The sequence below is a fragment of the Rhyacophila brunnea genome, unplaced genomic scaffold (assembly GCF_057557595.1).
Source record: "Rhyacophila brunnea isolate RB1 unplaced genomic scaffold, BYU_Rbru_1.0 scaffold_2, whole genome shotgun sequence".
Classification (NCBI taxonomy): domain Eukaryota; kingdom Metazoa; phylum Arthropoda; class Insecta; order Trichoptera; family Rhyacophilidae; genus Rhyacophila; species Rhyacophila brunnea.
This window is the reverse complement of record NW_028232859.1, coordinates 17,769,946-17,795,712: the sequence shown is the minus strand read 5'-3', so window position 1 is coordinate 17,795,712 and position 25,767 is coordinate 17,769,946. Positions and strand designations below refer to the sequence as shown.

The window sequence follows — 25,767 nt, the reverse complement described above, 5'->3', positions numbered from 1 at the left end:
TTCGAATAACACGTGATCAGGGCTCGAAATGGAACGGAACGCACCGGAGCGCCGTTCCGGCTCGTGAAATTTGTAAAATTATCGCTCCGTCTCGTGGAAAAAATATGTTGAGCGTCTGAGTTAGATAGGCCATATAATAGAAAACCTGACACACTTATTTTCATAAAATACACATACGATTTGATGACTATGTAAATATCTTCAGAAAATTTGTCGAGCGCTCCGGTTCGTAAACTTTTCCATTTCGAGCGCTGCACGTGATTACACTGTTTTTGTTTTAATTTCTGTTTTAATAAATTCACTGTTTTACAATTTAATCTGTGTACCTATCTATATTTAAATTTATAGTAAGTATGTTTTTAATTATGATTATTTTTATTAAAATCACTTTTATGTTGTTATTGATATATTTTTACTGGACAATATTCATTTTATGCTCATGACCAAATTTCCACGCAAATCAGATGAATTAAAATCTATCGGCTGACCAAAGTTCAATGAAATTTAAATTAATGTTTGTACCTAGTCGCCGAAAGTGAGCTCAAACAATATGCAGTCATTTGAACCGAAAAAAACATTGATTTGTTGATTTTTTTTATTAGGGACCTAGGTTATTATCAAATAGGTATAATATAAAAAAATATAGATGTATCGTACCGCTTCAATATTTTGTAATAGTTAACACTGTTTACAGTACCAATAATAATTGCAATATTTATGATATCTTCACTTTTATATTATGTTACATGAATTCATTCCAAATGATAAAATATGTAAAAATAAATTAAATTAATTAGGTACTTTTATACCTAGGTATTCGTTTTTTTAACAAATCCGGCAACTTTTGGATCGTCAATGGATTGCCTACAATCTACCTACATAATATAATATGAATGACAGCGAATATTGTCAATTTTAAGATGATCTAGGATAGGTGACCACTTTTGATACGTTATGATATGTAGGGATGTTATATTAAATCTTTGTAGGTACGTAGACCAATCTATTTTTTTAAATTTTGCACCACCAGTAAAATAAATCAGTGGTGCGTCCTAGATGACGTATTTAAAATGACAAATCAATGTGTAAAATTAATGTGAGATATATCAGGTGATTGCTCATAATCCACGGACGAGTTTACATTTTTTTAGTTGAAAGTTTTTATCTATGTTGTGGTGTTTAATAAACATTATTTTTAGAGTGATAGGTACCTACCTACTTTGTAAAATAATTATAGATAACCTCTTTGCATGCCGTTTCTGTACGATCGATAGTGTATTTAAGTTAATTGTGAAGTGATGTTCAACAGACGAACATCGTTGGCTCGGTGAGTAATATATTATTTTGAAAACCAACGATCCCCGACTAGTATTATTAAAAACCACGATTTTGAGTTGGATTATAATTCCGCAAAAAATAGGAAGTGCCAAATTTTCGCCATTTCATTGGATTAGGATCATAATATTACGAGAGAAATGAAAGTTATTATTTATGGTGATCTTTGATGGACTTGGCAACACAACATTCAAGTATTTTTGTCTTTGGTGTTTCTGAGACTTCTGTTTTGACTTATAAAGTTGGATTGTTTCTTCTTTGGTAAAACGCAAATGTCATTGTTTAGTTCGTTTTCTTTTTCGATTACTTTGAAAACTGAAGGAACATTTTAAATTCATTTTGCGATGGCTGGTGTTTTATTTGGGTGGGACTTAACGTATAGAAGTGTTGCATCACAAATTTCAAGTAAGGAAGATTTGCTATTTGTCTTCATACATTGGAACTTGATAAAACAAGGGTTTCGGTGTTTGGGAGTCGGCGATGAGGTTTGTGTTTTTTTTAAATTTATTATGCAGAGTATCGTTGACTTGTTTTTAAATGTCATGGAATTCTATTGTAGGTACTGTTCAAATGTAGCTACTTCTCGAGTTGTGCCTCAACATTAAATAATACGTTGGCACTTAATATTAATTACATTTCCATACTGCTATTAATTTATTATAGTCAAACTCAGAGAACACAACAATAAGTCCGTGACTTTCTGCATGGCTGTAAGAACAAGAAGGTACAATTATTATTCTCGAGTGTGAGATAATCTGAAATATGTGTTAAACATGCATTTTTAAAGTTTGTCAAGTAGGTACTTAAATGAAACGCGCATTCGTTATAGATTATATTTGAATACATTCAGGAGGCTTTGTATTTGCGATTTATGGCCTGACAGTCATTAAGTTATAAACCAAAACTAGCTTCAGTCTAGAAATATGGCGACTGGCTTTCTCAACTGAACATTTTCTTTATTTTAAAAGTATGTGTAAGTACCTATCTTCCTTATTTGAATATATGTAGTTTCACACTGAGATGTAACCAAATGATAAATTATATGTTTGGATGTCTCATGTTTTCGCATCATAAACAGGTTCCCTAGTGATTAATTGCTGTGAAAATACAATATGCTTCATTTCATTATTGCATATTTATTACAATTAAAGATAACAATATTTTTATCGAATAAATTTCACCCTTTAAGCGTTGCCACGATCCGAGTACACTTGGACCTAGCGCACTCGTACGAGACAGCTTCATACTAATTACTCCTATCCAAGCTACTTGGACTGCGTCATACTCTTCCGAGTTAGCTCGTATAGGAGTAATTAATACGAAGCTGTCTCGTACGAGAGCACTAGGATGGCGCTCGGTCCGCGTGTACTCGGATCATAGCAACGCGGCTTTAAACTTGTGTAATATCATTATTTTGAGCAGGTATAAACATTGTTGTTCCTATCGTTGATAATATTTAAAGATTATTGTCAATTTCATATTTTATAATGACCGCATACCATTTTAGAAATTATCCTTTACTACATTAAACTTTTTCTTTATTTGTGGTTTATTTAGGTCAATTTAGGATATCAATTTCTAAATTGTATTATTTTACCAATATAAACTGGAATTATCAACTGAATAATTGTTTTTATATACCTATTATCTGCATTAAAAGAAAAATTGTGATTATTCATTTTTAGAAAACTTTGAAAGATGGTGAGAAGGGCAATGAAGTACTCCCTGAAGAATGGAAAAGTGGCAGTTCGTTACGATACATTTACTTTGGCGATTTGTTCATATTTCATGCCATATCGTCGGATGGAAGTTCAATCTTTAATTTGATGGTAATTATTTAGTTTTTATTTCATACATTATATAGCTTCAGTTAAATTTGTCATATTGAAAATATAATGTGGTGCTATGTCCACCAAACTTAATTCGATGATTTAAAAAAATTATACATAAGATTTTTCTGAAAAGACTAAATTCAAATTTTACAGGAATCTGCCACCAATTTTTTTTTTTAATACAGTTGTCACTTTATTATTGGTTCTGTCAGTATTGTTTCTTTTGTATCAGGTACTGCTGTAATGGTGATCATAAATCGTAGAAAAGAGTTATCTAAAGAAAATATTCAGTGTTTTTTGACTGAAATAGCGTAGTATTTTACAGGAAAGATTTTGGCATACTCAACTAAAAAATACCTATACAGCAGTGGCGAGGGGTGGAGGTAGGCTGTTAAGATTCCACATAAATAGTGCACACTAAGATTTATCCGTGATACTGTTTGTTTTCATTGAACTAAGAATACAATTTGCAGATGGTGCTGGTTAGTTTTTAAGATTCAATTTTATTAAATCCTGCCTCAACCAAAGCAACAGTTTAGGTGTGCTATGGGCACTTTTCAGTCATACTTATTTGTTATCGTTGAATTAAAAATACATATTACAAATGGTGTCGGTTAGTTTTTAAAATTCATTAAGTCCTGTATATACCAAACTATAATCGATAAAAATATTCTTCTATCTATAAAATATCTGAAATTATGTATAGTTTGATTAATAATTTTAGATGTTTCATAGATGAACATATTTTGACTATTATCTACTATGGATTGGAATTTTTTTTTTTTTTTTCCGACCATTTCCGATCCTAATAGGATCATATTATAGGCCTCCACAGAGTAGAGGTTTGTATTAACAGATTTTGTTTTTTACGAGAAATGGATGTCATCCACTTGCTCAACCTATTAGGTCCATACCGTGACTCACACACAAATTGAAAAACAATATGTGTACTTGCCAAACCCAGGATTCGAACCTGAGACCCATGGCGTGATATTCCAACGCTCAAGACGCGCGGCCATCGTGGGTGTCGATGGCTTGGAATAGGCAGAGCTTAATTGAATTTTAAAAACTAACAAACATTATCTAGACATTGTAGTCTTAGTTCAATGTTTGACTGACAAAGTTTAGTTTGGACTACATATGTTGGATCTTATCAGCCTACCTCTACCCATCGCCACTGCTATACAGTGAACGTAAGAAACTATAATTACAATGTAACAAATTGGCTTGATGCCAAAAACATTTTCCTTGATCAAGTGTGGATCGTTACCACCTTGTATAGAGGTTTATTTACATAATATGTAGGTACTTTCCATTTCCATGAACTGGTTTTTCATCGCTCATTGTTCTATGCTCTGAAACCAATCATAATATTATATTAGATTGAGAAAAGAATATGTCAATTTTATAGTCACAGGATTCAGAGGCGAGCGTTCTGTACACTACTCATCATCGAGCTACACCCAAAAAGATTACTTTGTCATAACTGAAGCGAGCAATATGCTCTACTCTAAATAATTAATATAATCATTAACCATATTCAGCATAGGAAGTGTGCTAATGATAACATAACATTATGTATTTATAAATAAAATTGTCTGTACATACATAGATTGTGCTATCATATTCACCAATAATTATTGAATGCTGTGTTGAGCATGAAGATGACTATTAATTAAATTAAAACAAATTATGTAGTACTTATTACATATGGTTGGTTTAGTGATAACCAGGACGGGTTTATTATTGGATGGGGTATTTTAATTATCAATACAAGTTTTTTCTGACAAGTATTAGATATTTAACACCATTTAAGAAATATAGATAACTAATAAAAGGTTCATTTTTTTATAAATACAGTGATTTTGTAATGTTATATGTTTCTCATAATGGAATGTTCTATTTTTACTGTTTTAGAGAGCATGTGATCTACGAGTATCGAATATTGCCTTTAATATTGATGAAACAGTTGCAGTGAACTCAGGAAACATCGAAGTTGCGATTCCGGGACACATTGAACTTATTAATAGAATTAAAAGAGAACTTACCAACGTAGTGACGGATAAAACACAAACAACAGCTGAAACTCAAACAATAGGTAATAATTATATTGATTCTCTCGACTACTCTTGAAGATGGACCCATTCGATTTACTTATTAAGGGAAATCTGTTAATACTGCATTATAAAAATCTTCATCTTTTGATGTCGTCTTTCATCGAAAGTTGGTGACCAAATTGCAGTACACCTCCCTATCCTGGGTCAGTCGTATCAGATCTCCAGCACATTGGACATTGGTCCACTTAAAAGAGAATCTCCTTCTATCTACGTCTCTGCTACCCTTTGCCTTTCCCTGCATTATGAGATAGAGTAAATCATACTTCTCATTGGGTGTGAAAAAGGCAAATATGCAGTTTTTCAATGATTGACGGTAGTTATCCTAGCTTATTGGCTAGTCTTAAAACTAGGGAACTCAGAAATAATGGGAACTGAAATACCTAATGTGTGTGGATTAACAGGCAATCGATCTCGAGTGTGGAAGAATATGGAATAAACTTAAATACATGTCAAGAATACGCTTGTCCTTCGTTTTGACAACTGCTCTCGGTTTATGCACTGACGCTCATTTAATATTGGTGTATTTAGAGGTTGCAACACACTATTGCCCTTCTATAATGTATGGTTCATTTTCGGAATTCTATTTATTAATCTCATTGTACGCTGATACATCTAACTCAGAAGACTCTAATGCAGAATTCTTCTGTCTCCCGCCTCATTTCACCTTACGATATCTTATTTATGGAATGCCAAAAACCGATGATGTCTTGTAGAAAAATGAAAATTTGCACAACACTTTTGTGCGCTCTACAAGGCCTTGTACGGCACATCCAATGAGGTCTTTCACTAAAATTAAATTTTATAAGATGAACATGGTTTCGCACTATTGTACAATATTATCAAATCTATTTATTTTACATAATATAATGAACATCACAAATTACAAATTCAAAGCTTTCACTTATATACTATTATGTTCTTCTAAGAATCTCACAGCACTTACATCATCGCATACATCCCGAAATGAAGTTTTTAGTTGTTCGCGATTGTATACCTATTAATTAAGAGATCATGGCCCATGGTTGTGGGTCTGGAAGGCAAAATGATACCCGGCATTGATACTTTCTTTCGATATGATATTCGCACTGGCCACTGCCCCGCCCATTCCATTCCGCAAAGTTGAGTGATAAATGTTTGTATAATGGTGATGCTTTAATATTTTTTTGCACAATTTTTAACATAATATTTCTAAAAGTTAATCTCCATTTTCACTCCGAAACTCGTGGCTTCACAGAGTAGACGTTACCTTAACAAGTTTTTTTCGACGAGGGGTGGTTATTAGTCATTTGCTCTATCCAAATCAAAAAAAATACGACGCATGAGTTTCCCAGATGCAGGATTCAAACCTGCAACCTACAGCTTACAGGCGCTTTGCTACTTTTTCACTGGATTTACAACTACCACCACAATACTACCATACTATTTTGTAAATTTACATGATAACCTCTTGGAATTTGAAGCGGATGCAATGAATAAATTTTATAGCGATAATACATACTAGAACTAGAACTCAAAACTGAATCGAACAAATCCAACGAATCCAACCAACCGCTGGATCTCAGACATTTGGCAGAATGCCCACGGAAACACGATTTCTGACGACTAATTAGTGTTGCCAGTACTTAAAATTAATTCAATAACTTATTTGTCTCTAAAACAGCAACACATTTATTGGAATATCAACTTATGAAATTCTAACCTCCCATAGCTCGTCGTCTACAATAACACAAATTTAACTGTCGTATTCATTTATTTTAAATGTACAAAATATAAATAATGCTTCATGAATACGTATCCATTTAGTTCATTTATAAGATTAATAGGTATGACAAAGGTTTTAAAAAATTACTTTTGCCCGAAGCTTTTCATAATTGCGCACTTGTTTGATTGTTTTCATGTCAACAGTATAATGTTGTGACGACAATCAAACATAAATTGATAAAATTCATTATGTAGGTAATATAAAACCTGATCATTCCGGATTGATTTAACACTTAGAATCTACGTGACAAAATATAAATAAAATGAAAATAAATTGTTGATCTGATATGATAATATAGGTTGGTAATGATATTAAATCGAACTCTGCATTGAAAATATGGCTGGAATTTTGGGATAATAAGACCAAAAGCGGTCTCTTGTTCGCGTATGGCTACTTATGAATAATAGGTATTGATTTTATGCTATAATATACATACATAATTCAAGTGAATTCCTATGGTGTAAATGTCTAAAATATTAACCCAATGTTTACGGGCTCTTTTAATTAACGTGTTAATTTGCATTTGAAAAGCAATTAGCAAAAACACAATTTTGTGCGGCCCGTAAGCATTGGGTTAATATGAACATCTCACGATATATAAATGCCGAATGATGCTTATCATCTAAATTTTTCTTAATCCTAAAAATATTATAATGTTCATAGGTAACGTAATATGTCGAGAAAATGACAGATACGGAATTTATATTCCGTAAAAAGTAAATCCGTAAAATATGACTATAATATTTAGGTTAGGTCCTGTCTGGGCCGTTATCACTTTGACAGATCGTCTTTGGTCTATGGTTCGTCAGAAGTGGTTTGATGTTTCATTCCAAACCATTTCTGATGGTCCGAGAGTGATTTGATTTTCAGTGGAACACTGAACCAAACATCAAATCTCTAACTGTTTCCGGTTTACTTTCTACTCATACAATTTATACGTATATTGTCTATCTATGGTTTAGTTTGATTGGTTTGATTCAGTTCCAATGGAACGACCTATTATAATACAAACCATAAATCATTTATTTCAGATAATATTTTTGGATTATCACGGTGTGCCTAGTGATGTGATCAATCATGTCGAATTCATTCTCAAGAAGACGATGAGATGACTTATATTGAGATAATTAATGTTCTCTTTAATATTTTTATTCAGGTACTTCAATGATTGATTATGTAGAACCAGAAGGCCTACGACGCCCTTTGCCATCTCATAGAAGACCTGTTCCTCGGAGTTTAACTCCGTAAGTAATTTGTAATGTCATAATAAATATTAATGATAATACGTGTCATTTGTGAAAGACATCAAGTAGGCACTAATAATTTATGTTATGTATAATTACCTATTTTGGAAAATACCATGCTCATAAATAAATATTGGTCAAAAATTGTAAATACATAAAAAGCAAGTGGGAAACTGGCATATTATTCAGATTAGGATTAATATTACTGAACCACACTTGCGCCGTATTAATCTCGAGCGAAACATTGGATTCTGAATTAAAATTGCCATCAAGCATCTTCAGTCGATCGTATACATTTAAAAGACAATTTATCTATTTTTTTACTTACAGACCTTTTCTTGGTGTCGGCTTTGAGGACTTGAACCCCCTTGCCCCACCGGGAGGTGGAATGATTTTTGATCCTTTTAGTAATCGAGGTTCTGGTCCTATGAATCCTGGATTCGGAGTACCCGGAGGTATACCAAGGTAATCATATTTTGTTGGTTATGTATTACACTATTGTGTCTTGTCAATCTTATTAGAGGTCCTGCAAAAACTGACAGCTATATTATTTCTTGCGAGTACAGTAGAAAGTTGATTATCATGATAGCTTTTGCATGTCAATGGTACAAAGCGCAATAGAAACATTGAAATGCCTGAAATACCAGTTACCGATTCTGACAGACTGTTTTGAGTTTTTGTAGTGAAACTTTTTTAGCCACAGTATGTAAATTCGTTCATTGGAAACCAAGAATTGAAAACAAACTGCTTTTTACGGTGAGAATTGCAAGTCACTCTCTGTCACATTTGCACTGTCAGTCATTCAATGGAATGGTTATTTATTATTTGTGAGCATCCGGCGATTCCCCCTGTGACATGTGCTGGTACATACACTTCACTAACATAATTTTATACACATACTAATTGATTGTGATTAATAAAAAATCAATCCCGAAGGTTTCGGGATTATGTTTACTAACACGTGATTCATAGGTATCGAAAATTGTCCGGGATCCCGGGATTGGATTCCCTATTCACGGTATATTGGATCCGAATTCAGTGATTTAACGATAAATTTATATACCGATACATATTATATTGTATCAAAATGTCAGTGGTTGGTAGCTGTTGTTCTGCTTGGCCTAGCAGCCTGAGATAGCGTCAGATGACATTTTAAAATCCAGAATAGACCCCAAATTTATATTGGCAGTAACGCCTTGCAAATCGTAAAAGTGACAAATCAGCGTAACGTCATACGGTGAGTGAAATTCCATCCTGAAGGAAAAACTACGCCACCGTCTATATATTTTATATGCATATATTTTTTATTAGATTTGCTTCACAATTTTTTTTAAATCCAACACTGACATTAGGATGCCAAGCTGTCTGCAAGACTTAGCGAGACGGCTCTGCTAGTTAGTATTAAACACAATATTCATCATTAATATTTACGATTACAGTGAGTAATCCGGATAATCTGTGTTCTTCTGTTTTTTCATGATGGAAAAATCAAAATTATGATTGAATATGTACATATTACATACTATTTTACTTTTATAAAATTATCATGTTGTCTCAACACCTAGGATAAGGTCAGTCACCTAGAATAGTTACGACAGCTATGATACAACTAATAGGTGTAGCCACTTGTCTTGTTGACTTGCCAGCAATGTATCCTCAAAGGTGTGCGGGCACAGCCAAGTTCATTCATCTATGCAAAAAATGGCGAATATTTGCGCATAAATATTACTTAATTTATTATGTACCCTGTTGTGATCTGTACACACAATGTAAAAAATTAGATGGAATATTGCTATAAAGACCATCTTTGATATGTATGTATTCTCACATACTCTTTATAATATATATAAGATGTCTATTATTCTATGGAATAGTCATCACATCACCGGATTGTAGTAAATTTAAAAAAAAAACCTGCGGTGTAGTAGATTCTACATCTCGTCAGCCTTCACTTTCTAGCAGTACACATTGACCCTTTCCACATCCCTATGCACACCATTCACCCATCTCTTGTGTAATTGGCACAGAGGTCAACTGCAGACCCATGTCGCGAATGTTGATGCTACATGTTAATTTTTTTTTTTTAATATTTCAGAGGATCTATCCCACCTGGTGCACGATTTGATCCATTTGCCCCGCCTATTCCACCTCGAGGACCATCCAGACGCCCTCCGCCTGACGCAGATCATTTCCCACCACCCGGATATGATGACATGTATATGTAACATATTATTATCTTTGTTTTATTTTCTTACTGCATGTTAAGTTGATACTCTTTATTACCTATTTAATAAAAATGCTATTTTTATGTATTCTGTACTTAAATGAAAACTATTTAATACATACATAAAATCTATACAAACTCCATTTGTTTACTTTTTTATGATTTCGTGCACATATTATAAATGCTTTTTGAATTAAATGTTACTCCATTGCAAACTATTGAATTTAGATCGGTGGTGCACGACCTGCAGCCTGTGGTCTGCTGTGCCATTTATTGTGGCACACTGACTAACCATGTACGCTGCTAAACGGAGGGTAATATGTACCTCCATAGAGTGGGGGTTATATTAACAATTTGTTCACGGGCCGCACAAAATTGTGTTTTTGCTAATTGCTTTTCAAATAAATGCAAATAACACATTAATTACAAAATTAATTAAAAGGGCCCGTAAGCATTGGGTTAATAGTCGGTTATTAATGAGAAATAGTTATTAGCCATTCGCCCAGGCCATTTGCTCAATAAACTATGCAATGAAAAATATATCATATTCTATAATTAACTATTTTATTCAACGAATAATTCACAAGATTTAAGAATATATCATTCTGACTATTGAACATATATTATCAAAATAATATATGTTCAATATCATATTCTAATGAATAGCTAGACTGTTTTCAGTGATACATGGAAAAATGCTTTCATCCGTTAATTATAGGTTTTATAGTTTATTCTGCTGTGGCACGTGTCATTGATATATGCTATAATGTGGTACACTGTCATCCTTATAGATGTTGTTGCGATGGAGTGTGGTAATTATGAATGTCGTTTAATAAATAAACAATATTTTTCGACTTCAGCGTCAGGATTTATCACTAGCAATAAATATGTAATTGATTGATTTTTGCCTTATGGAAACCATGATTGTGCTCTGCTTAGGAACGTGAATAGTAATTTACACTTTAATAATTAATTGTGGAGAAGATTGATCATATGAATACAGGAAATAAAAATGGCACTAAGTGCCCGAAAATCGAAAAAAAAACTGAGTATGCAGAAATATTCTATGTGCCATCGCCAATATCCTAAATACATGTCTAAGTACCAAAAAAAAATATTAGAACTTCTATGGATATTTAAAGATGGCTCTGGGTGTAAGAGGGAGCGCGATTAGTTTTAAAATTGGCACTAAGTGCCATTCTGTTTCAACTGACATTAGTATCAAAATGGCTGAGAATGATGTTTCAGCGTCTTGTCCTAATGTTATAAAACGTCGTAAAAATGGTGAAAAGAGTATGAATTGTGCGAGAAAAAACTGAAAGACGCCGGCAAAGGATATGTATCATGTGTTAATAAAGTGATATCTGCAAGAAAACCGCCAAATAATGAGGAAAATGCTAATTTAAATTTTCAAGTCATATTATAATTTTCGTCAAGATTTTATCAGAGATTGGCAACCGTTTTCAAATTATGATATACAAGAATTGCATATGAGAACATATTATTAGAAAATAAGCCATAAGGATATTGTAAGTTTCGAAAATAACTAGTTGAAGATGATGTCATATTGTGATAATATTTGGTAGGGTTGTCAAAAAACGGTATTTTTTAGAAAATCTTTATCTTACGAAATTAAAAAAACAATAATGTAACATGGAATCCAAATTTGAAAAATGAATAAGAAATAAATATTAACAAAAATTAAATTTATTGCCATAAAACAAGTATACTTACATGAAAAAAACATAATATAGGTATGTAAAAAGAAATTCTCGCATATTGGAACATGAGTTATAAAAAATAAAATGAAAATTATTAATACGAGTACCTTTAAAAATATGACGAAAATGAAAGAATATGATATTGTTAGTATCAATATAGAAATTGGGTTTTGCAACTAAATCAAGATTTAGAAAGAGACGGCATAATATCTTTATGTTTGTATTTAAAAATAATAAAAAAGGAGTTTTTGTATAATTTGCGTATCCTTTGCCCTTGTCGGACATTGATGATTGCTTGTAAAAAATAGTTTCATTGGCCATTTCATTTCTCAGTTTAATTCATATTATAATTCTTTAAATTCTAATGGATTTCAGTTTTGTAATATTCCATTTAAGTCATTTTTTGCGACCCGGGTTTCGCCTTTCGGCATCTTCAGGCAGTGTACACTCACCAAAGGTTTCAATATAATAATATGTTTTATTTTAATAGATACAGTCATTCTTTTTATGAGTAATTGTGAAAATCCATTACAAAATGTCATCATCATTTGTTAATTATACTATTAATGGTTAAGTTAAGTATTATTTGATTATTCAGACACGTAAAAGGTTTCCTATCTCTTAGAAATATAAGAAGTTAATAACAATGTGTGTCATTGAGACTTAGTGCCTCATTACCGACATAGAGCGAGGCACTTAGTGCTTATTTTAAGAAATTAGTGTTGCGACGTAGTGCTTTTCTAAAATGTCGTTGTTCAAACGTGTTTTTCTTAGAATGTTTAATTATAAATTGTATTTTTTTTTCTTCTAATGATATTAAGATTGTATGCTAAATCTATTGAGAATTTAATAAAATAGTGCTTTTATGAAAAATAAACGAACTATTCATTAAAACCGCCATATCTCAAATTCAACTTTTTGGTACTTAGTGCCTTTTTTATTTCGTGTATTCATATCAATTTGTACTAATTTTATTTTTCTTTTTTGTTTAAAAAAAATATGAAGATGTCGAATATAATAATATTCAAGATGTCATTTGAAAATAGTTTTCAAAATTGTATGTGAGATGGGTTATTACACAGGGATGCAATGAATTGAATAAAATTGAGGAAAATTGACACTTTACAATTTATTATGAATCACATAAAGCATTTTATGACAAAACTGATTATTATAGTTACATCTATGTAATGTATTTAAATAAACATAAATGAGTTTTAACTTATAACGGAGATGTATACATAAATGGATGATTTAATACAAAAACAAAAATGGTAAAACACCTCATGTTTTTACCCTGAAATAATAATTTGTATATCAAAAACGAAATTTTCACATCTCTCTGGAGAAATGAAATATTTCGTAAATCATGAAAAATTAAATTATGTCAATTAGTATAAAATAATTCAACATAATAAATCTATATCATATATTTCTAGGCTACTTTATATTATGATTTACATGACCAATAGACCAATATAATTGGTATTGAATAATTACTCTTTTATTATGTTATGTTATTCATACAATTTTTTGTCATTAATAAATTGTCATGTCACAAAAGTTCATAGTGGTTCTCAAGATAAATGTTGATATTATATTATAACAATGATTTTTTTTTCGGAATAAGTACGATGTTGAAAGTATGTTTTACATGATGATGACAGTCACAAAAATAATCAAAATCTTCTATACATTTACTTATACATTCTCTTTATGACAGACAGCAGTTTTAACTGACAGTTATATAATATACCCTACAAACAATAAGACATAGGTCAAAGTTATCTCTCTTGGTAGTGAATTCAAGCTCACATCAATATTTTCTTACAACTGGAGATGCAGAATAACGCATAGTTTATTTATTATCCTAATTTATGATATCTGACACAGGTGCTTGTCGGCTTCTTCTGGATATTTTCCATCAATCAAAGTCCAAATTAAATATCCTAATAATGGCCGCCATTAAAAAATAAGTAAACAGAAAAGATTTCCAACTCATTATTTACATAAACATGAAATTATTCTATTTTTGGACCCTCCTACTTAAATAATCATACGGTTGATAATATATTAAGACAATATAATATTATGCAATTTGTTTTTTTTTTATAAATTAGTACGGGACGAAAAAGATGGACAAAACCAAGAAGGTACCGTGCAGCACCGTTACATTCACCAAAAGGCCGCTTTAAAAATCTACTCAATGTGACGCAATCGACATGCTCTCGAGTCAGGCGAACAGATCTCACCCGATTTCAAATATATCAATCGATCACTTGCCAGTTGTCAGCCGTGAGCCGCTGCGGTTCCAGCACTGAATTTTTAGTACACTGTACTGTCACTGAAGTACAGCCTCTAGCTAAATTAAGAAACTCTATAGAAAAATTCTTCACCCGCTGACTGTTTTATTTCACATAATTTGAATTACAAATTGTAGAACAACAATACATACTGAGTTTCGAAAATAATCGTTACCAATTTGTAAATACATCAGAGTCTTCATAAACAGTTGAGAAATATTATGCACGTATTATTATAATAATAAAATGGCTTTGATTTAACATAGCTAGATATTTTGTTCTATGAACACAGGATGTGGCATTCTTTCCAATAATCTATCACATACAATTCTTCAGTATCTATATGTTATTTTATGATTTAATATACATCAATCGTTACCTTTAAACGTACACTTGTGACTCTACGTATAAATATGTGAAAGCAGATATCGTAGACGAAGCAAATTATAAGACATCTGAGAAAATATGACAAAGTCTTATAAGAACGTTTCTCTTCCAAAAGTTCCAAGATCTCCCACAATATTTTTGTTAAATTTTTTGATGTTTCCTTTCTGGGAATTGTCAAAACAAATGATCAAGATTCCTTACAGATCCAATACATTAAAGATAATAATTGTATATTTTATGGTTTATTATTTCATATAAATACGACATTGGGTAAATTGTATTAAAAAATGTTGGATTTTCCAATTTTTGTTTTATATAGAAAATATTCAAGTCCAGACAGACGGCGGACGCTATGGACAAAATAAGCCCGCTCACTGGACGCAACATGAGTTCTTATGTCCGTTCTTATGCTTGAGTCGTGACTTGGGACGATACTTCTCGAGGAATGATAGTTGCTTTGCGTTTATTGCACCACGACGTTTTCTGAAAAAATGAAAATGAATATTAAATTTATATTCTATTATATAGGTACTGTAATCTTTCATTAAATTTACATTTAAGCAGCGGGTAGGTTCTTTCTAGAATGCATAAGTTAGGTGACAGCTCTTGTTTGTTCGCTGTCTTGACAACCACATTATTTTTAATTATCTTATAAATGGTATGTTTGTTTCTTTATTCAGTGTGCCCATCGCGAGTTAAATCTAATGCGCACAGATTAGTGAGTAGTTACTACCTTGGTTGCTCGACGCAATTTGAATCCACGGCGTGGTAATTTATCGCAAGGGAATCCACCGATTGCGCAACGTTGTAAATTAGTTGTGTAACTTTTCTTACTTCATCATCATCATCAGCCCCGGTCAATCCACTGCTGGATGAAGGCCTCCCCAAGCTTTCTCCAACTCTCTCGGTCCTGTGTCGTTCGCTGCCACGTATTTCCGCCGAACTTTACCAGTTCGTCAATCCAGCGGCTTTTAGGGCGACCCTGTGGCCGTTTCGTACCCCTTGGGTACCATTGGATGACGGCATTTGTCCAGCGGCCGTCCTTTCGGCGAGCAATGTGCCCCGCCCATCTCCATTTCAGCTGTTTGGCAACGTCTATTACATCGCGTACTCTTGTCTGCTTCCTAACCCATTCGTTTCTCTTACGGTCCTTTCGCGTGATGCCCAACATGCACCTCTCCATGCCTCGCTGTGTGACTCTTAACTTTTGGACATCTCTCGTGTTGAGGGTCCACGTCTCGCAGCCATACGTGAGCACGGGTAGCACACATTGGTTGAACACCCTACGCTTAAGACATAATGGTAGGTCACTCTTGAAGATACTATTCAGACATCCGAAAGCACTCCATCCCAGCTTTGTTCTTCGAGCAATTTCATCGTGCATGCTTCCGTCTATGGACACCTGCTGTCCGAGATAGATGTAGTTGCTGACTTGCTCGAGTTGGGTGCCAGAAATACAGATAATCGCAGGGTCCGAAAAACAGTTCCTCATCACTTTTGTCTTTGAGACATTTATCTTTAGACCGACCGTTTGACTGACATCCGCGAGTTCTTGCATTCTACCTTGGAGGTCTTTCGGGTCTTGTGAGAGTATAACAATATCATCTGCAAAGCACAGGTGACTGAGGTGCTCTCCGTTAATTGGAACACCTTTTTCCTCCCAATCAAGTTTCCTAAATAAGTCCTCAAGAGTAGCGGTGAATAGTTTATGTGAAATGGTATCACCTTGCCGGACACCTTTGTTAATGGGGAATTTACACGACCGTTTGTGGAGTTTCACGCATGCTGTGGCATTACTGTATATACTGTTCAATATATTTATGTAGCGTCTGGAAATTCCTTGGTTGCTAAGGGCGTCTATAATTGAGAATTTTTTGATGGAATCGAACGCCTTTTCATAGTCTATAAAACCAAGATATAATGGCAGTTTGTATTCCTGGTAGCGCTCTATGATTTCCCTGACGACCTGTATATGATCCATAGTACTGTAGCCTCTTCTGAATCCGGCTTGCTCTCTTGGTTGGTTCTCGTCTAGAATTGTTTCGAGACGGTTTGAGAGTATTTTCGTGAAAACCTTATACAGAATTGGCAGTAGACTAATAGGTCGATAGTTTTTCAGATCTTCAGTGTCTCCTTTCTTATGGAGAATAATAATGGAGGCATTTTTCCATGACTCTGGGATGTTCTCTTCGTGCAGACAAGACGTGAACAGACGTGCGAGCACTTCGCTCACCGTCCTCCCGGCCAGTTTGAGAACATCGATAGTCAGCCCATCTTCTCCCGGGGCTTTCCCACTCTTCGTGCACATTATAGCATATTCCACCTCTGTGGTAGTAACCTCGGGAAGAGGATCTCCATATTCTCCGTTCACCGGAAGATCTGAATTGATGTCAGTGTCATCTTTGTATAGAGCGCTATAAAACTCTACAACAGTGTCCAGTAGATGATCCCAGTTACGCACGATACTTCCATCTTGCGCTTTTAGTGTTGTGATCTGCCGTCTCCCTATTGACAGATGCTGCTTGTTCTTATGTAAGCTCCTTCCTGACGCAACAATTGATTCTACAAGGTTCATATTGAACTTACGAAGATCTTCTCGTACGTTTTTACGTAGAGTTTTGCACAGCGTGGAGTACTCGAGATCATTTGCAACTTGTTGCTCGCTTTTCGCACTCCTACGCAGCTTCATAAGATCCAACGTTTCCTTTGAAAGTTTGCTTACTCGTTCAACCACAGCAGCAACTGTCTCTTCCGAAGATTCTATAATGATTTTTCTTACTTGATTAAATATAATTCATAATTAATAAATAAATAAAATCTAATATATTATATAATCTTAAGGGGGGACATGCTCAGCGTAGGTCAAAATGGAGCTTTTGTTCTATTTTCAAAGCATGATCCTGGACATACCTTAAACGTTGTAGATAATCTATATAATTTTGAAGCCTTATTATCCTTTATATTTATTTTAAATATTTGATGACTGCATAAAGTATTTTTATTACATAAAATAGTATTATTTTAAACCTCTCGCTCTAATGTTTTAGAATATAGTCATATTTCAGTACATAAATGTGCAGTGGTGTTAAGATTTTTTACATTTATTAATTTTTAAACGCATTTATAAAACCATCAGTATAATTTATATCGACATTATTATAGTGAAATATTTACGATAAAAAATTATATTGATAATCTCTGTGATCCCAAATTTGACAAGTATTAGGCATTTTATTATTCAAAAAATGGGCAAGATTAACACATTTGAAGATAATTCTAAAGATACTAATTATAAGCTATGTCTTTGACCATTCAAGTGTGATAAACATCTTACGAATAATGATTGCTTTATAATAATTATTGACCTAAGAATAATTATTAATGTTTTTAATTTTAAGTTATTAATGTTAAGCAATTTTAGACGAAGCTTTCATGACATTAATTGTATAGAATCGTAAGTCTATTTTAGACATTTTCACAATACAATTAATACAATTTCTATATACTATTTGAGAGTAAGACATCTACGAACTCAATGATCTCGCGGACAAACATCGTGACCTGCGTCATCATTCGCGAATTCGAACATAGGATGAATAGAGATATCATTTATCGCAGATACTTCCAAGTTTTGGAACGCTCGCAGCATGTTTATTGTATTTATGGTTTATTGTAAGTATATATTTAATAAGATTTTAGATACATAATAAATTTGGTAGATGACTTACTCCCTGATCATCTCGACGGCTTCTTCGTACTTGAGCCCAAGTTCTATGAGAGCGAGAGCCACCATGACAGGAGCCCGGCCGAGACCCGCTACGCAGTGCACAGCTACTGAACACTCAGGCTCTTCCTGAGCTCTGAAATTCAATAATATTAACAGTTAATTCATACAGCTCAAACCTACTTGGGACTTAGTTGCTCATAGCCACGGTCATATTCATGCACGTGGCATACATCTTCAGGAGTGAGTTTGAGTGCATAGTGACTAATTGACCATGTGCAATTTCAATATCTACCTCAATTAATTGTATTATTTAAAAAGTTGTAACTACATAAACTTGTAGTCTAGATTTTTATAATGATAATTATATAGTCCTAGGACCCAGAGTGTGATGCAGTCATACTTAGAAGCCTTAATATCTGTCTCAGGAAACGAAAAACGCAACCATAAAATTACTTAAAGTTTATATTAACTATGAATTTATATTGTGCAGTTATGATAATTTTGCCATCATTATCAATCAGGTATAATTTATTTAAACTAGGGGAAACCAAAATTTTGGATCTATTTTCAATAACAAACAATGCCAACTAAGGATTCTTCAACCATAGACTATATCGTCGCTTAAGAAACAACACCGCGGAAGTCAATTAATAAAAATTTTCAGGGGAAACAAAAAACGTCTCAAAAAATTGAAAAATAAGTTAAAAGGTATCAATTTTTAATTTTTTGAGACGTTTTTTGTTTCCCCTGAAAATTTTAATTAATTGACTTCCGCGGTGTTGTTTCTTAAGCGACGATATACGTCAAACTAAGTCAATCCTAATTAGTGACTGGATGGTGTTAATTATTTATGCCAAAATTAACACTATTTGTATAACATTTCCAGATGTATGAATGTTAATTAGGTAGGACGCAATGGTAAAGCACATTGGTGCGAATCTGCTGGATGCGGGTTCAATTCCTGCCTGGTGTCATATTTTTTTAAAGTTATATATATCATATATCTATGTGAGGTATTTTTAAATTATGTATGTGCAACATAATATGTTCTATATCCGCAGCGGACACTTGACATGGAACTATGTCTTTGTATTCCAAATAAAAGTTATATTAGAATCGCTTATTATTTTTGAAGAAATAAAAATTATACTACTGTGAAGACAAAGCAGACAAGACCGAGCCATTTATATCACTGAATGGCCTCAGGCAAGGTGACACTCTGGCATGCCTTCTTTTCAATACTGCGCTAGAAAAGGCGATACGGGATGCAAAGATTGATGCCCGTGGCAGCGGCACGATTACTAAGCATGTGCAGCTGCTGGCGTATGCCGATGATATCGACATCATTGCCATATGAGAATTGGCGCTGAAAAAGGCATTCACAGCACTAGAAGCCTCTGCCAAAAGAATGGGTTTACAATTAAACGAGGCAAAAACTAAATACATGCCTGTCTATGTCACACCACGAGAAGTCGCACCAAAGTTAGATATTGGTGCATACAAGTTTGATACGGTCGACAGTTTCATATACCTTGGATCTCTTGTAACTCGACATAATGATATTACAGAAGAAATCAACAAGAGAATCATGTCTGCGAATAAATGCTACTTTGGCCTGTTAAGACATTTTAAGTCCCGTTTACTATCTCGCCGAACTAAAAGCACTCTTTACAAGACACTTATAAAGCCAGTGCTCACCTACGCATCGGAAACCTGGACATTAACTCTGCGAAATGAACGAGCCCTGAACATCTTTGAAAGAAAAATTCTCCGCCGTATATATGGACCGATCAGGGATGGCACCAATTGGAGGAGATGATATAATGCTGAGCTCTACGGGCTGTACGTAGATTGCAGCGCAGTTCAATCAAATAAGATTGGGAGACTGCGATGGCTAGGTCATGTGCACCATATGAATGACAATGAACCGGCAAAGAGAGTGATGTCCAGCAATCCAATAGGACATAGAAGAAGAGGCAGGCCAAAGATTCGCTGGTTGGATGGAGCTGCCAGTGACTGCCGTATTCTGGGGGTACCAAATTGGAAAGCGGCCACACTGGATAGGGACAGGTGGAGGGAGCTGCTGGAGGAGGCCAGGACCCACACCGGGTTGTCACGCCCCTGATGATGATGAAGACAAAGCAGCACCCCCCACATGGTAATATCAGGTTTCAATAGTTTGGACCCTTAAGGTTAGCGAAACAGGTGGGGGAAAAGAAAACTGCACTTTGGTGGCCATTTTATCTCCATAACTCTGTGTGATCAGTCTGGACGTTTACGTTGTACTTTGTAAACCATGCATTCATTCAATAAATAAAACAAATTCATGAGACACTTCTTTTGCTAATTTTACCCAGAACTGTAATTCTACGTCAAACAGTTTTGAACAGTTTCTATACACTGTTTATTTGTTTGCGGGCAGTTCTATGTAGGTCTTTAATATTTTTTCCATGACCGGAACAAGCAAGATCAACTACAGTTTGTGTAAATTTGCTACAAATTGCAGAAGTGCAGACGCAGCCAACCAGCTCCAATTGCAACAGGTCATACGAAAATCACATAAAACTATATTAACACCATCTGTACACTTGCATGGATTTACTATCAGCAATAGCGTGTAAATTAAAGTATTGCGATAATGACTACACATAAAGGTGCTGACTGTCTCATCAATCTCATTCTTCAATCGTAAGCGAAGGCGTTTGTTGTTGTTGTGTGGTGCTATTTGACAGGTTGTGAAAACTGATAAATTTCAAAATGCGCTGCGTAGTGTAGTTCGTATTTTTTCCGGCAGGTTCACCACTATCGTTCCACTACGCATGTGCATATGTCATGCAAGTTGTAACTATCGCGTGAAAATTTAGAAGCTGCTAATCCGTCTTGCACAGTTTGTGTGATGATACATACTGCCACCAGTAAATGCATATACAGGCGGACCTCGACTTTCGAACGTTTGACTTTCGCACAACTCACTATTTCGCAGATTTAAAAAAAATCGTTTTTATATTATTGTTGAAAGATATCCCCCTCTCATTCGCTTACAAGCAAGTGCATTTCTTGCATCACTTGCATCCTGCTCACACCCGCACTTTGCTTGTGAGCTATCTAGGATAGGTTTAGTGGGTGAGAAACGGAAAAACTGCAGTGTAGATACGAACAAAAAGAAATCAAGGATTCATAAACTTCACACGATCGAGACAAAGATGGAAATTATTAGACGTTCTGATAGCGGTGAATCTTTTGCATCAATCGGACGTTCGTATGATACAAACAGGTCTACGATATGTTGTGATAATTGTGGCATTATATATCTTTAAAGATTGTTTCCAAAAGACACGGCATAGTTATGGATGAAATGGAAAAATCTTTGTCATCATGGATCGACGACCAACATCAAAAAGATGTCCCTCTGAGTATTTCAATTATTCAAGTGAAGGCTCTTTCTTAGTTTGCACAAAGATTGGAAGGCTAGATTAAAAGAAGATTCTAACACGATTTTTCAAACAAGTAACGGTTGCTTTAACAATTTTAAAATGAGGTTTTCTTTTCATAATATTCACTGGAGAATCGGCTGATGCGGATAAAGATGCTGAAAAAGAATTTATTTCCTCATTATCCAAAATTATTGAAGATGGAGAATATTCCTCTAGCCAAATATTTAATGTAGATGAGACAGGTTTGTTTTGGAAAAAACTGCCTATTTGTACATTCTTACCTAAAGAAGAATCAATTGCCCCTGGGCATAAACCTAAAAACCGATTGACATTGCTTCTTGGTGGAAACTTAGCTGGTGATTTAAAATTGATGCCAATGTTAATTTATCAACCAGAAAATCCCAGAGCATTGAAAGGGAAAGATAAAGAATTGCTTCCAGTCATCTGGTAATCAAATAAAAAAGCCTGGGTTTACTGCGTTAATATTTAAAGATTGGTTCACTTTACATTTCGTGCCAGCAGTTAAGCAATATTGTAAAGTTAATAATTTACCATTTAAAATAAGAAAAAGAAGAGTGGCAAACAGTTAACTCTTGATAACTTTTTAAGGGAAACACCCGCAAACCCCACTTAGGCATGTCTCATAAACGCCTCTTAAACATCTTATATTTAGTTTATAAATAAATATTTTAAAATACAGACAATTTAATATTTTTTTTTTACTTTCCTCTACTTTCGAACATTTAACATTCACACACGTTCAGGAACCAATTATGTGCGAAAGTCGAGGTCCTCCTGTAAGTGTAAACGGGCATAGGTCTGATAAAACTAACTATGAATTTGTTGCCTATAAAATTTTGCAGACTCACTTTTGTCTAAGAGTTTCGAACCATTCATCAACGACATTGGTAGGTGGGAAAGTGCCATCATCATAAGCGAGATCTTTAACTTGAATGCCCTCTGTTAACAGTGGTGAAGTGGCGTAGCTCGGTTCACATACTCGTACAACTGTGCAAACTTTGTGTTTCTTCAGTTCCTGAAAAATGACAATTTTATATATTTCAATACAAGTTATCTAATACAGGATAGGTTTCTAAATAATACCGGAAAGTTGGTAAATAATACTGATACATTTAATACTGTACACTATTAAAATATAAATTAACATTATTCATACGAAGCTGATTGCCAACACCACGCTTTGTCCAAGACTACCCATACCCAGTACAAGATAACCTAACCAGTATTACAAGATGTTTGCAGAATCACAAATAAATTTAAACCCAAACATAAGAGAAAAATGCAATTCAATGATTGATCGTTGAAAATGATTCACCATTTCGTTTGACCTCACAATCAGGCAACGATGTAATTGTTTTAATTAAGATTTTTAATGAGTTATAATTCGATTTATTTATTTGTAAAAATAGTATTATGGCATTATTTGCCAGTGCAATCAGGCAACGATGTAATTGTTTTAATTAAGATTTTTAATGAGTTATAATTCGATTTATTTATTTGTAAAAATAGTATTATGGCATTATTTGCCAGTGCGCCATAAAACATAATAAAATACAACATAAAATTATAAATAGTAATGATTAATGATAAAAAAGACATAATAACAACCAGTATAAAACATGAAAGAAGAAGAGACAGTTAGTTTTTATGTAAATATTGAAGTAAAAATAATACCTTCAGTTGATGATATTGGTTTTATTTATTCGCCATCAATTAAAATGCTTTGAAATAAAATCACATTCAAAGAATTTTTGTGTGCTATTAATTTTGACATCTTGGTCTAGTTTAAATCTATGGCCCATTTGTTTAAAACATTGTAGTACTAACAGCCAATGTTTACTGGTATCACAACAATACACCTTGTATCCTAAGCCAAAGTGAAAAATAAATATTTCATTGGCATATATCTGTATAAAATATCTGATGTATTAAAAAATTTGTCAACGTTCGACTTTTAGTGACTCATTCATAGACTGCCTTGGAGAATAATGAAAAAGGACATACAAACTAACAACTCAGCTTTAACCAAAATTTCACTTAGGATTTTAGGAACAACAATTTCAATTTTAAGTTATTAAAACACAGCAGACGATTGAGTGAAATTTCTTAGAGGGTGGGTTTGATAAATTGACACAATTTTATTATTTAAAATAAGTTAAGTTACATTTGGGTACAATATTAAACTTGGTTACATAATACTTCACTATGTATATAATGGGCGAGGAAGATATCGCCGCCCAGTAGCAAATATTATCCAATTACAGGAATATCACAATGGTAACAGTATGAAGTAAAAGAGTATGTAGTAAGTAGTTTAATATCTAACCTGAATATAGGCGTTGATGGTGTGATCTGATGGTCTGTCAGTTATGAGGAACTTCATTCCTTTGAACTCGATCAAGGCGGGAGCCGGCCTGATGTCCTTCTGCCTCATGTTGATGCTCATTTAATTACCAATCGAAGTTATTAAAACAAAATCACTTGAAGTTATAGAAAAATATCACTATGTCCGAAATGTAAACAGAGATGGCTAGCGAAACTCACTATGTATTGTTTTATCCAATAAGGAGAGAGGTAAGCGCAGGTCAGTCTTTAATTTCTCGAATGAAGAATCAAAGTTGTCAACTTTTGCTGTTGAATACTATTATTAGAATAGATCTGTATAATTCAGTCCACTAATCACGTATTTATAGGTGACCCTTGTCAATTAAATTTAGAACACTTCACTTCAGCTGTAGAGGCACATTTAAACAAAACTTGATCGTTTAATACAAAAGTAGAAAAAGAAACACTTACACTGAGCTTTGCACAAAATGCTGTAATAGCAAGTGAGAAATCATTGGTAATTGATCACATAGAAGGTGTGCGAGAAGAACGGAATGCTCCGCAACCAGATGATGACTTGAACCAAATTAAAGCCACTTTAATAAGTCACGATTGTTTCCCCGAGTTATTGAAACTTTTTATGTATGCTTCATAAATTTAAGTGAAATAACTTAAAAGTAGCCACTAATGCTTATGATATGCTTCTGCGAGGGTGAAGGTCTCGATCCCAAACGGTAACTGCAACAAAACAATAAACATATTAGTCAAATATATTTATTTAGCTTTAGATAACTGCAAATGATGCAGATATCAATGCATGCAGCAGCGGCGCAATATTTACTAAGCAAGCCTGTACTGATGATATCAATAGCATTGCCATGTCAGAGATGGCAGCCTCAAAAATGTAAATACGATCGGCGAATACAAGGTTGATACAGTTAACAGTTCTATGTACCTTTGGTCTCTTGTAAACAGACGTAATGATATCACAGAAAGGATTACAAAAAGAATCAAGAAGAAAGATATCAGCGAACAAATGTTACTTCCGTCTAGACTCTTTATTTTCTCACAGAATCAAAAGCATGCTTTATAAGACTATGCCTTGGAAACCTGGATATTAACGCATGACATTATTCGAAGAAAAACTCTCCAGTCTACTAGGGATGGCAACATTTGGAGGAGAAGCTGTGATGCTTAGTTCCATGGTTTGCACAAAGATTGCAGTGTGGTTCAATCAATGGGATAATGTACGGGCTAGGCCATGTGCACCGTCCGTATAAACGATTATGATGATTATGAAGGGGTAAATAAAGAATATAAATGTGTATAACTTGA

At 33.9% G+C, this 25,767-nt stretch overlaps 2 protein-coding genes and 1 long non-coding RNA gene across 3 annotated transcripts in view; 1 reads left to right on the top strand and 2 right to left on the bottom strand.

Annotated features, from left to right (window-relative positions):
* Positions 1-1,543: 1,543 nt before the first annotated feature.
* Positions 1,544-11,047, top strand: PI31 (Proteasome inhibitor 31 kDa). Its single transcript, XM_085947190.1, has 6 exons — positions 1,544-1,820; positions 3,021-3,164; positions 5,085-5,265; positions 8,203-8,290; positions 8,621-8,755; positions 10,386-11,047. Exons 1-6 carry the CDS (start codon positions 1,680-1,682, stop codon positions 10,513-10,515), a joined length of 819 nt encoding a protein of 272 aa, XP_085803316.1. The 5' UTR covers positions 1,544-1,679; the 3' UTR covers positions 10,516-11,047.
* Positions 11,048-13,225: 2,178 nt separating this feature from the next.
* PRL-1 (protein-tyrosine phosphatase 4A family member PRL-1) lies at positions 13,226-25,170 on the bottom strand. The gene is made up of 4 exons (XM_085947192.1): positions 24,434-25,170; positions 22,956-23,122; positions 18,654-18,785; positions 13,226-15,408 (listed from the first exon to the last, which is right to left on the bottom strand). Exons 1-4 carry the CDS (start codon positions 24,551-24,553, stop codon positions 15,297-15,299), a joined length of 531 nt encoding a protein of 176 aa, XP_085803318.1. The 5' UTR covers positions 24,554-25,170; the 3' UTR covers positions 13,226-15,296.
* The window catches only part of LOC147071987 (uncharacterized), a 129,736-nt gene continuing 129,001 nt past the window's right edge, over positions 25,033-25,767 (bottom strand). The window contains exon 4 of the long non-coding RNA XR_015070648.1: positions 25,033-25,170. This is a non-coding gene — a long non-coding RNA (uncharacterized LOC147071987). The remainder of the gene's footprint in view (positions 25,171-25,767) is intronic.

Excerpts from the sequence above, each read along its gene's own strand:
- PRL-1 (XM_085947192.1), bottom strand. The coding sequence starts at position 24,553 with ATGAGCATCAACATGAGGCAGAAGGACATCAGGCCGGCTCCCGCCTTG. Across the intron at positions 18,786-22,955 it reads TTCGAAACTCTTAGACAAAA|AGCTCAGGAAGAGCCTGAGT; the intron begins GTGAGTCTGCAA and ends ATTGAATTTCAG. Across the intron at positions 15,409-18,653 it reads GCCGTCGAGATGATCAGGGA|AAAACGTCGTGGTGCAATAA; the intron begins GTAAGTCATCTA and ends TCATTTTTTCAG.
- PI31 (XM_085947190.1), top strand. The coding sequence starts at position 1,680 with ATGGCTGGTGTTTTATTTGGGTGGGACTTAACGTATAGAAGTGTTGCA. Across the intron at positions 1,821-3,020 it reads GTTTGGGAGTCGGCGATGAG|AAAACTTTGAAAGATGGTGA; the intron begins GTTTGTGTTTTT and ends ATTCATTTTTAG. Across the intron at positions 5,266-8,202 it reads AGCTGAAACTCAAACAATAG|GTACTTCAATGATTGATTAT; the intron begins GTAATAATTATA and ends ATTTTTATTCAG.